Source organism: Colobus angolensis, unplaced genomic scaffold, assembly GCF_000951035.1.
Source record: "Colobus angolensis palliatus isolate OR3802 unplaced genomic scaffold, Cang.pa_1.0 Scaffold67, whole genome shotgun sequence".
Classification (NCBI taxonomy): domain Eukaryota; kingdom Metazoa; phylum Chordata; class Mammalia; order Primates; family Cercopithecidae; genus Colobus; species Colobus angolensis.
The window spans coordinates 7,307,941-7,319,878 of NW_012120376.1; the positions used below are offsets into that span (position 1 = coordinate 7,307,941).

Below are 11,938 nucleotides of genomic sequence, written 5' to 3' on the forward strand. Positions count from 1 at the left end.
GGGGTTTCACCGTGTTAGCCAGGATGGTCTCGATCTCCTGACCTCATGATCCGCCCGTCTCGGCCTCCCAAATTGCTGGGATTACAGGCTTGAGCCACCGCGCCCGGCGCCATGGCATCTTATGCTTACTCACATTGTAGCTCTTATCCACACTCTAATGTAATTACCTTTCTACTTCCTGTCTCCACCACTAGAGTAAAAGCTCCTCAAAGGGAAGGAAATATGCTGTTTGCTATTGCTTTCTATTACCAATAGATAGCACATAATGAGCACTCTGTGAATGTCCAGTTAATTAGTTTTGTAATAGAAAAGACACTGATGGGGAAAAGGCCTCTTTAGCTCTCTTGACATCCTAATACAATTCTTTCCCCATAGAACAAACGAAAGAAGAGAAGGAAGAAGAAGAAGGTCCTAGACCAGGCCACTGTTTCTGGTAATGTCCCATCTAGCCCAGAAGAACTGGAGGCTATGTGGCCAGCCCTGGCTGAGCAGCTGCAGTGCTGTGCCCAGGTAGGTGGTTACAGACACTCTGTATTTTTTGAGACTAGTACTCTGGGTATACAATCTGGGTTTTCCACTCCCTCCGCTCCCATAGCTTTATCCATCTCTAGAATCCTGAGCTCAGCATAGACTCCATGGTTCCCTTTGATGCGGCCTCAGAGGTGCCAGTGGAGGAGCAGCGGACAGAAGCCATGATACGGATCCAAGACTGTCTCCTGGCTGGCCAGGCCCCACAGGCCCTGACTCTCCTGAGGTCTGCCCGGTAAGAACCCTGCTGCTTATCCCCTTGGGCTTTGGGGAAAGGAGGAGGCCATCACTGTGGTACAGGGTTCTCAGTCTTCAAAAGAGAGTCATCTCATCAAGGCTCTGGGACTCTATACCGACTGACTCCTGGGGCGTTTTGATTGGTTTGTTGGGTTTTTTTGTTTTCGAAAAGCATTTAAAAAGCATAGCTAATTGAGAAAAAAATAAAGATAAAGCAAATCCTCCCTTGACATTGTCAATAAATCCTTGGTAATTGCGACTTTGAGTGAAATGACCTACAACAGGTTTCTTATAATATTAAGAGAAAAAAAACTGATTTTGCTATACATTGTTTCACTTAAAGTGGCAGTATCCAAGAACCTATTGAAGACATTAAGGGAAGACTTACTTTAATTCTACTAGCCAAAGATCAGCATCATTAACATTTTGATGAGTAACCATACAGAGGTTTTTTTCCTCCGTTACATGTAAAAATGTCATATATACCTTGTTTTACAAAAATGAAATACTGTACATGCTGATTTATAGTAATTTTTCACTTCTCAGTATATTGTGAGCATTATTTCTCATCAGATATGTTTCTGTAATTGTTAATGGCTTTAAAACACCATTGTGTGGGCCGGGCATGGTGGCTCACACACTTTGGGAGGCCAAGGCGGGCGGATCATGAGGTCAGGAGATCGAGACCATCCTGGCTAACATGGTGAAACCCCGTCTCTACTGAAAATACAAAAAATTAGCTGGGCATGGTGCCGGTTGCCTGTAGTCCCAGCTACTTGGGAGGCTGAGGCAGGAGAATCACTTGAACCTGGGAGCTGGAAGTTGCAGTGAGCCGAGATCATGCCATTGCACTCCAGCCTGGGCAATAGAGTAAGACTCCGTCTCAAAAAAAAAAAAAAATTATGACAATGGTGTCTAGCATCCATTCCATCATCATAGGACAGGAAGGAAGAAGTTGGAAGCCATGAAGTCACGGTGATCTTTTTTTTTTTCTTTTTTAAATGTTAGGATCACCTGCTTCGGGAGAAAGCTCAGCAGCATGATGAGACCTATTATATGTGGGCCTTGGCTTTCTTCATGGCCTTCAACCGAGCTGCCTCCTTCCGGCCAGGCCTGGTTTCTGAGACCCTCAGTGTCCGCACCTTCCACTTCATTGAGCAGAACCTCACTAACTACTACGAGATGATGCTGACTGACCGCAAGGAAGCTGCCTCCTGGGCACGCCGGTGAGTGGGATGGTTACTGGAGTTAGAGTGAGCTAGGGATCTGAATGCTTGAATTCTGGCTAGTGCTTTTTCCCTGATTCAGGGTTCAGGTGGTCAGTCTGGAGAGCAAGGACTGGCTGGGAAATTTGGTTTGGGTGGCACATTTTTTTTTCTTTTTTGGCCGTGGGAGGTTGCTGTTTCCTTGGGCCATTGTCCTAAGTTGTCCTCCATTTCACCTTTTCCCCTCAACTCTCAGGATGCACTTAGCTCTGAAGGCCTATCAGGAGCTGCTGGCAACAGTGAATGAGATGGACTTATCCCCAGATGAGACTGTGAGGGAGAGCAGCCGCATCATCAAGAGTGAGGCCCTGGCCTGGTCCCTGATCCCAGCCTGACCCATCTCATGATGAGAATCTCATTCTTCCCAGTCCCAGCTTCATCCATCTCTCCTTTTCCAGGCTTTCCAGAATAACCCTTCCATCCCTTTCTCTTCCCCATTCCTAGACAATATTTTCTATGTGATGGAGTACCGAGAACTATTCCTGACACTTTTTCGAAAGTTTGATGAGAGATGCCAGCCCCGCTCTTTCCTTCGTGACTTGGTGGAGACCACCCACCTCTTCCTCAAAATGTTGGAGCGGTTCTGTCAGAGCCGTGGGAACCTGGTGGTGCAGGTACTGGGCAGCCCCACGACGTAGAAAGAGCTGTGAGGGAGAGTCAAGGAAAGGGGGCTCTTTCTTCTCACAGTTTGTACAGCTTAAGTTCATCTGTTAAACCTGCTCTGAGCTATGACAGCAAGAGGTTTGTGGGTGTTGGCCAGTGTGAGTCTACCACAGTTTCCTTCTCTCATTAGAATAATCTCTGATCTGCCATAAATATTTTAGTTCAGTCAGGAAACATTTATTGAACACCTACCAAGTGCCAAGTATAAAAACCCTGGGGATTCATAATTTTAAAGTTTAATAATTATGCTGTAGCATTTTCTGGTTATACCTTGAAAGCATTGCAGTGAGATGGAAAGAGCCTTAAGTTGCAGCCGGGCACGGTGGCGCACACCTATAATCCCCGCAGTTGGGGAGGCCAAGGTGGGCAGATTACTTGAGGTCAGGGGTTCAAGACCAGCCTGGCCAACACGGTGAAACCCTGTCTCTACTAAAAATACAAAAATTAGCCAGGGCCGGGCGCGGTGGCTCAAGCCTGTAATCCCAGCACTTTGGGAGGCCGAGATGGGTGGATCACGAGGTCAGGAGATCAAGACCATCCTGGCTAACACGGTGAAACCCCGTCTCTACTAAAAAATACAAAAATCTAGCTGGGTGAGGTGGCGGGCGCCTGTAGTCCCAGCTACTCGGGAGGCTGAGGCAGGAGAATGGCGTAAACCCGGGAGGCGGAGCTTGCAGTGAGCTGAGATCCGGCCACAGCACTCCAGCCTGGGCCACAGAGCGAGACTCCGTCTCAAAAAAAAAAAAAAATCCATTGTGTGAATATGTACGTTTGTTCAACCAGGTGTCAAACATTTAGATTGTTTGCATTTTGTTCTTACCTGATTTTTATTGAGTTGTGGCTTATGAGGAAAATTTTCCCTGGGGTCTTTGTTTCATTTGAGGTAACAGTTTGCATTTTCTTTCTGGCCAACAAAAGAAATAAGTCTAAATTCCTTCTTCTACTTCAAATTATAAATTTAAAGCCAGATTTCCCCTAGGTAAAGCCTTTTTTCTGTCTGTGCTCCAGGGAGGTGTGGCCTGAAGGAGATGTGTTTGGCTCTCAAGACATTTCTCCAGAGGAAGAGATCCAGTTGCTGAAACAAATCCTCTCTGCTCCACTTCCCCGTAAGTCTCCACCCTTCACATCTGTCTCCTTCCAGCTCTTTTCTAGCACCAACATAACAGAGACTCAGTAATCCTCCCTCTGTCTATAGGGCAGCAGGGCCCAGAGGAACGTGGGGCAGAGGAAGAAGAAGAGGAAGAGGAGGAGGAGGAGGAGGAGGAGTTGCAAGTGGTCCAGGTGTCCGAGAAAGAATTTAATTTTCTGGACTACTTGAAACGGTGCGGGCTGAGAGGCCTGAGTTGGTCCTAGAGTGGCGATTTTGCAGCTGTGAGGATGAGCTATGTCTTCCTTATGCTGACATCCTCTCCCTCCTTGTTTTGGTGCAGCTTTGCATGTTCAACTGTCATTCGAGCCTATGTGCTACTGCTGCGGAGCTACCAGCAGAATAGTGCTCACACTAACCATTGCATTGTGAAGATGCTGCACCGGCTGGCCCATGACCTCAAAATGGAAGCGCTACTTTTTCAGCTGTCAGTCTTCTGCCTCTTCAATCGTCTGCTCAGTGACCCTGCTGCTGGAGCCTACAAAGTGAGGGGATAACAAGGAATGGGGGTCTAGAAGGGTATGGGAACCCTCAGGTAAATAAATAATCTTCAGGAGATAGAAGGTGCTGAGAAGTGTCAAGAGCTGGGAGATGGGAAAACAATGAGAAAGTAGACAGGCAGGTTGAGGGAGCTGTGTGGAGAAGGACAGAAGAGAGTGAGTGAGGAGGAGGCAGCTGGAAACAGCTATAGAGAAAATACCTAGAGGGTCAGGTTCGGGTCTGCATTGGACCAGAGGCCTCATAGTAACCTCCTTCTCCTACAGGAGCTAGTGACTTTTGCCAAATACATCCTGGGCAAATTCTTTGCACTGGCCGCAGTCAACCAAAAAGCCTTTGTGGAGCTGTTGTTCTGGAAGAACACAGCTGTGGTTCGAGAGATGACTGAGGGCTATGGCTCCCTGGATGACAGGTGAGCTTGAAGTTGGCAAAGGATGGGTGGGGGTAGGGGAAGTTTGATGCAGAGTCACAGAATGTCAAAGCTGTAAGAGCTTGCATGTCATTTAGCCCACTGTTTCTTTCCCTGCCATGGGTGAGAAAACAGGCTCAGGAGGTGAAATGCTTTACCTAAGGTTATCCAAGAGGAGCAGGGACTGGAGCCTAAGTCTACTGTGTATCTAGTTTCCTTCTCCGTTACCAGCCTCTGTAGAGGTGGTCACTGTTGGGAGCTGGGTGGTTGCCTGGAGAGAGTCCGTGTGCGACCTCTCCCAAAACGTGCTGGGAAACCATGAAGATTTGTAGAAATGTTTGTTTTCTTTCCCTTAGTGTCTCAGCCCCTCTCCTTTCACACTTAGTCTCTTTTTCCCATAATAATCTCAGTCCCTGGAGTCAGAATGGTCAGGGTTCCACTGGCCCAACCTGGAAAATCTCTTAGTTTGACTTTTAGGTTCTTACGTGGAAGGAAAGTGAGGGGAAGGAGGCACACTGTAGGCCTCTCTTGGCTGGCCTCTTTCAGTTACCTGCCTCATCCTTCCTGTTCCTTTCAGAACTGATCAGAGAAGGCCTTTGGTGTCCTCTTTTTGGGCCAAGAACCTATATGCTCCCTTTCTCCTTTCACCATTCAGGTCTTCGAGTCGCAGAGCGCCTACATGGAGCCCTGAAGAAGAAGCTCATCTTCGGGAGCTGTACCTCGCCCATAAGGACGTGGAAGGTGAGAGGCCTTGAGATCTGGAAAGTTTGTGAGGAGGGCAGCCTGAGCGGCGGGACCTTCTTTACTGCCTCAGTCATTCCCCATACCAGGGCAGGATGTGGTGGAAGCCATCTTGGCCCACCTGAATACTGTTCCTCGAACACGCAAGCAGATCATCCACCATCTGGTACAGCTGGGACTGGCTGACAGTGTCAAAGACTTCCAAAGGTAGAGAGGCGCATGCTGTGGAGGCTATTGGGATAGGGACGCGTGTTCACTTCCTGGGCTTCCTCTTCCACTGACACCTTCCTAATCAGGAAAGGAACCCATATTGTACTATGGACGGGGGATCAGGAGTTGGAGCTGCAGCGGCTTTTTGAGGAATTCCGGGACTCGGATGGTGAGTGAGGTGGTACTCAGGGGACCTTTGAGATGAAAGCCAAGCTATCCATTTCTTTTGGGGCTGCCTTTTATTCCCAAGGAAAGATTCTCCCATCCCTTCTGTTCACTTACTATATTTGTAAGGGTCATTTTTGGATGAATTGAGCTACCCTCTTTCCAGAGACCTCTGATTTATTTTACTCATCTCTTTCCCCTGTTGCCCTTGGGTATTCACATGCTCACTTTTTATAGATGTCCTGGGTCATATCATGAAGAATATCACAGCCAAACGCTCACGGGCCCGAATAGTGGATAAACTCTTGGCTCTGGGGCTGGTGGCTGAGCGGCGGGAGCTGTACAAGAAACGGCGGAAAAAGTTGGCATCCTCCATCTTGGTAACAGTCTGACCCTGGCTCTGCTGGCATGGGCCCGCTCCCCTTGAAATGCTCCTAAGGAGCAGTCCACCCAAATTCTTCCTGCCTGAGGCTGTTCTGACCAGGTCCTTCTCAGAGAGCGGGTGCGGTACGGGGAGGGGTCAGGAACCAGGAGAGTCCGCTAAGTTCCTTGTGTTGCCTTCATTTTCATTCCCCCAACCCCCAATGAATTTCAGCCAAACGGAGCGGAGTCCCTGAAATATTTTTGCCAGGAAGATCTGGAAGAAGAGGAAAACCTGCCTGAGGAAGACAGCGAGGAGGATGAAGAAGGGAGCTCAGAAGCAGAAGAAGTCCACGGTAGCTTAGTCCTTTCAACTGAAAACCTTGGTCAAAGCCTGCATCAGGAAGGTGAGGACTTTGGCTGGGAGAGGTGTCTCAGGTGGAGGGCTTGGGAGTAGGGTCAAATGTAAGTTTCCCTCACTTCCTTAGGCTTTTCTACCCCACTCCTGTGGCTCCAGCACTGCCTGATCCGAGCAGCAGATGATCGGGAAGAAGATGGTGAGTGGACAGATGACACTTTTAGGAGAGCCCTGGAGGCTATTGGTGACCTGCCTGGTCATGGGATGGAGGGCCAGTTCTTCTCTTATATCTTCACCATATGACTGTTGACCCTGTTAGGCTGCTCCCAGGCAGTTCCATTGGTGCCACTCACAGAGGAAAATGAGGAAGCCATGGAGAATGAACAGTTTCAGCAGCTGTTGCGCAAGCTAGGGGTTCGGCCCCCCGCCTCTGAGCAGGTAAATACGCCAGTTATAGTGTCACCCAAGGCGTGTTAGTCCTGCGTCCAAATACATCTCCTCCTCCTCCTCCTCACTGTAGTCGCCATCGTGGTCCTCCTCACTGTCATGGTGGTCTTCCTTATCATCCTCATTGTCATCTCGATCCTCCTCATTGCCTTGTCATCTCTGACCAAGATTCCTGCAGCAACCGTTCTGCTAGTCTTCTTTTCCTCTCTCTAATCTCCCCTTCCCCCAAATCCATCTTCCAGACTGCCCCCAGATTTATCTTTTTAAAATATAGTTTTGATTACAGTTGTCCCTTAGTATCTTAGCGGGAATCTGAGGGGGGATTGGTTCCAGGACACCCCTGCCCACAGATACCAAAATCTACAGATGCTCAAGTCCCTTTTTGTAGTATTTGTGAATAACCTAGTTACATCCTCCTGTATACTTTAAGTCATTTCTAGATTACATGTAATACCTATACAATGTAAATGTTAGGTAAATAATTGTTATACTGTATTTTAAATACACACACACACACACACACACACACACACAGACAGAGAGACAGACAGACAGAGTCTCACTCCATTGCCCAGGCTGGAGTGCAGTGACTCAGTAGTCTTGGCTCACTTTTGCCTCAACCTCCCAGGCTCAGGTGATCCTCCCACGTCAGCCTCCTGAGCAGCTGGGACTATAGGCCTATGTCACCACTCCCAGCTAACTTTTTGTATTTTTTGTAGAGATGGGGTTATGCCATGTTGCCCAGGCTGTGTATTATTGTGTAATGTTATATTATTTTTTATAGTTAATTTTTTTTTTTTTTTTTTGAGACGGAGTCTCGCTCTGTCGCCCAGGCTGGAGTGCAGTGGCCGGATCTCAGCTCACTGCAAGCTCCGCCTCCTGGGTTTACGCCATTCTCCTGCCTCAGCCTCCTGAGTAGCTGGGACTACAGGCGCCCGCCACCTCGCCCGGCTAGTTTTTTATATTTTTAGTAGAGACGGGGTTTCACCGTGCTAGTCAGGATGGTCTCTAACTCCTGACCTCGTGATCCACCCGTCTCGGCCTCCCAAAGTGCTGGGATTACAGGCTTGAGCCACCGCGCCTGGCCTAATTTTTTTTTTAATATTGTCAATTTACAGTGTTTTGAATCCACAGATTCAGAACTTCTGGATATGGAGGGTCAAGTCCTCTGTCCAGAGCCCTTGATGATTCCTTACTGCTTGCAGGACAGAATCCACAAACTCCAAATGGCATGCCCATCCTTGGCCAACCTTTGCAGCCTCACAGCCACACCACTCACACACCAACTTTACATCATCGTCACCCTGGTAGGCTTTTTCGTGCCTCCAAATGGCTAATCATGCCAGTCCCTCTATTGGAAGACTGCAGCCGTGCACACAAGGTGACACACACACTCCATCTGTCTTACTGATGGACCTCTACATAGTCAAGAGTCTGCTCAGTTGTCACCCTGTCAGAGAAGCAGTCCCTGTCATTCTTTCAACCCCTGAAGTAAAAATAATCACTTTCGCAGTTGTGATTTGTTTATTCCCCTGATGCAATCTCAATCCTGTGGAATCTGCCAGGTACGGTGGCTCACGCCTGTAACCCCGGCACTTTGGGAGGCCGAGGCAGGCAGATTACCTGAGGTCAGGAGTTCAAGACCAGCCTGGCCAACATGGCAAAACCCTGTCTCTACTAAAAATACAAAACTTAGCCTGGTGTGGTGGTAGGCGCCTGTAGTCCCAACTACTTAGGAGGCTGAGGCAGGAGAATTGCTTGAACCCAGGAGGGTGAGGTTGCAGTGAGCTTTTATCACTTTGCCATGGAACTCCAGCCTGGGTGACAGAGTGAGATTCTGCTTCAAAAAAAAAAAAAAAAATCTTGTGATATTACGGCACATTTGTTATTTTTCCCATTGGATTTGAGTTATTTGAGAGCAAGGATCATACCCGATTCACCTTTACATCCCCAGGATTTATTTATTTATTTATTCAATTAGCAACTATAGCCAAGTACAATGGCTCACGCCTGTAATCCCAGTACTTTGGGAGGCTGAGGTGGGAGGATCGTTTGAGACTGGCCTGGGCAACACAGCAAGACCCTGTCTCTACAAAAAATTATGAAGCAGTTGGGCATCATGGTGGCATCATGGCACCCCTGTGGTCCTAGCTACTTGAGAGGCTGAGGCGGGAGGATAGCTTGAGCCCAAGAGATCGAGACTACAGTGGACCATACTTGTGCCACTGCACTTCAGCCCGAGTGACGGTGGCAGACCCGTTCTCATTTAAAAAAAAAAAGAACAACCAAAAAAACCTATACTTACTGGGAACCTCCTAATGTAGCAGGCACTGTGCTAGGCATTGGTTATATATTAGATAAATAAGTATTAAGTCGAGTTCACAACCCTTGTGGATCTTCACCAATGTTGGGTCATATATATTCAATGAATATCAAACTGGGGAACAAGAGGCTGGTCCTTTCCCTTTTCAACTTCTTGGCCCCTGTAGGAAACCTTCTGGCGAATTCCAGCCAAGCTGAGTCCTACCCAGCTCCGGAGGGTAGCAGCTTCTTTGAATCAACCAGAGGAGGAACAGAAGCTACAGCCAGAGCTACAGCCTGAAGTCCCTGGAGAGGAAGGCTCTGATGAGGAGCACCGTAAAGAGCACCGAGCACAAGCCCTGAGGGCCCTCTTGCTAACCCACAAGAAGAAAGGCCTGGCGTCCCCAGAGGGTAATAGTGCGACAGCCATCTTCTGAGTATTAACGTGTCAGCCATGTTGGTCTAGAGGGCAGGAAAGGTATATTGAGAATATGAGGACTGAGTTCCTCATTTTGTGTCGTTATTTATGGTCATTGCAGAGGAAGACACTGTTGGTAAAGAGCAGCTGAAGACAGCACCCAAGAAGCGACAGTTGCTGGACAGTGACGAGGAACTGGAAGAAGATGAGGGCAGAAACAGAGGTAGGGAATTGGATGGACCTTCTTTTTCTTCTCTAATCCTGAAGACAAACTCTACCACCTCCTTACCCCTTAACATATTTAGATATTCTCTCTCTCTCTCTCACCCCTGTTGTTCCCACAGCACCAGAGTTGGCAGCTCCAAGAATCCAAAAGAAGAAACGATTTCAGATTGAGGATGATGAGGATGACTGAAGAGCTAAGAAGCCTAGGGGTAGAGATAGACACGTTTTTAGATGGTACATTTAAGTCAGAGTTGGAAGGGTCATACAGGACCCAGACACTCCTCTTACCGGACAGAGCAGTACAATCTTGGGCTCTTCCACAGATTTAGGCTGACAAACTTCAGCAGCAGTATTGGACTTCTCTGCTATCAGTCTTTGTTTCTCCCAGTTTTTATCAGTATGCCCCAGCAGCTCTCTGGAGATTTATTCCTTTTCTTCTAGGAACCATTTCTTTTGATTATTAGAGCTCCTTAGCAAATAAGAGGAGTGAATGAAATAGAGAAAGCACCCTGGATCCCTCTTATTGGTCTGTTCCGTTTGGCTTTCTCTTGGAGGCAGGCCACAGCATCAGATAGAGAGCTTTATGACATGACAGGTGGGGGTTTTATACCACTTTTAGAAGATACCAGATGCCTCTGTCCTCATTTTCTTTTCTGTGATCATCCTCTAGATACCAGATAGAGCCCCATTCCTGCATTTGAGATAGGGCTGGAATATAGTATTCTAGATGATGAACGTGTTTGCTTCATGTTTGGTATTAAACATGTAAGAGTAGAAGTTCTGATCTCAGTCTGACTTGTCGGTATATCTAAGTTCCCCAGCCCTTCTCCTGCTCTGCTCTTTTTTTTTTTTGTGATGGTGTCTCGCTCTGTCGCCCAGGCTGGAGTGCAGTGGCCGGATCTCAGCTCACTGCAAGCTCCGCCTCCCAGGTTTGTGCCATTCTCCTGCCTCAGCCTCCCGAGTAGCTGGGACTACAGGCGCCCACCAACACGCCCGGCTAGTTTTTTTTTGTATTTGTTTTAGTAGTGACGCGGTTTCACCATGTTAGCCAGGATGGTCTCGATCTCCTGACCTCGTGATGCGCCCGTCTCGGCCTCCCAAAGTGCTGGGATTACAGGCTTGAGCCACCACGCCCGGCCCCCTGCTGTGCTCTTGAAAGAAGAACTTAAAAATTTTAGGGTAAAAAGAGAACAGCAGACCATCACAACAAGCCTGTTGTCCCAGCACTTTGGGAGGCTGAGACGGGCGGATCACTTGAGGTCAGGAGTTTGAGACCAGCCTGGACAACATGGCGAAACCCCGTCTCCACTAAAAATACAAAAATTAGCCAGCCATGGTGGCACGCGCCTGTAATCCCAGCTACTCAGGTGGCTGAGGCAGGAGAATCAGCTGAACCCAGGAGGCAGAGGTTGCAGTGAGCCGAGGTCACGCCAGTGCATATGAGTGCATATGTCTGGGCGACAGAGCGAGCGAGACTCTGTTTCAAAAAAAAAAAGGCCAACAACCTTCCCTTTTCTTCTGCTTTCCCTGCAGAAGACATAGAAAAGCATTTTTACCTCTAGATCCTTTAGGGTAAATTCTTAGGGTAACAAGAGTATGCAGCAGGAAGAAGGAGGAGCCACAAAGGAAAAGAAGCCAACTTGTTGGCATGGGGCATAGAAAAGGACAAAATCTAGGCAGGAAAAGGATGGATACATACTGCAAATATTATGTTCTTACCCATTCTTGGAAATGTCAGCTTTCTTGCTCCCTGTGCTTCCAGCTGAGGTAGGGCGAAGGTGAGATTCAGAAAATAGCCATTCAGCTCAGGAAGGCTCCTAAGTAAGGATGGATTTGGATTGTCCTATTGCTTTGACTTTTTATTTTTTCCTGAACAGATGAGGATCTCTCATAGCCTCTAAAAGTAGGACTGAAGCTATTTCCATGGTGATTGAAGTTTCCAAGGGCTAGACACTTTCTAGCTCTG

General features: G+C 47.9%; 1 protein-coding gene across 1 annotated transcript in view; it reads left to right on the top strand.

The window, feature by feature from the left end:
- TIMELESS (timeless circadian clock) overlaps window positions 1–10,754 on the top strand; it is a 44,728-nt gene extending 33,974 nt beyond the window's left edge. Inside the window, exons 11-27 of the mRNA XM_011926204.1 lie at window positions 1,774–1,991; window positions 2,227–2,330; window positions 2,475–2,664; window positions 3,702–3,799; window positions 3,889–4,015; window positions 4,124–4,325; window positions 4,605–4,750; window positions 5,403–5,488; window positions 5,578–5,695; window positions 5,785–5,867; window positions 6,101–6,243; window positions 6,459–6,630; window positions 6,712–6,780; window positions 6,901–7,019; window positions 9,518–9,740; window positions 9,869–9,970; window positions 10,092–10,754. Coding sequence (XP_011781594.1) covers window positions 1,774–1,991; window positions 2,227–2,330; window positions 2,475–2,664; window positions 3,702–3,799; window positions 3,889–4,015; window positions 4,124–4,325; window positions 4,605–4,750; window positions 5,403–5,488; window positions 5,578–5,695; window positions 5,785–5,867; window positions 6,101–6,243; window positions 6,459–6,630; window positions 6,712–6,780; window positions 6,901–7,019; window positions 9,518–9,740; window positions 9,869–9,970; window positions 10,092–10,162 — 2,271 coding nt within the window. The 3' untranslated portion in view covers window positions 10,163–10,754. The remainder of the gene's footprint in view (window positions 1–1,773; window positions 1,992–2,226; window positions 2,331–2,474; window positions 2,665–3,701; window positions 3,800–3,888; window positions 4,016–4,123; window positions 4,326–4,604; window positions 4,751–5,402; window positions 5,489–5,577; window positions 5,696–5,784; window positions 5,868–6,100; window positions 6,244–6,458; window positions 6,631–6,711; window positions 6,781–6,900; window positions 7,020–9,517; window positions 9,741–9,868; window positions 9,971–10,091) is intronic.
- The last annotated feature ends 1,184 nt before the right edge of the window (window positions 10,755–11,938 follow it).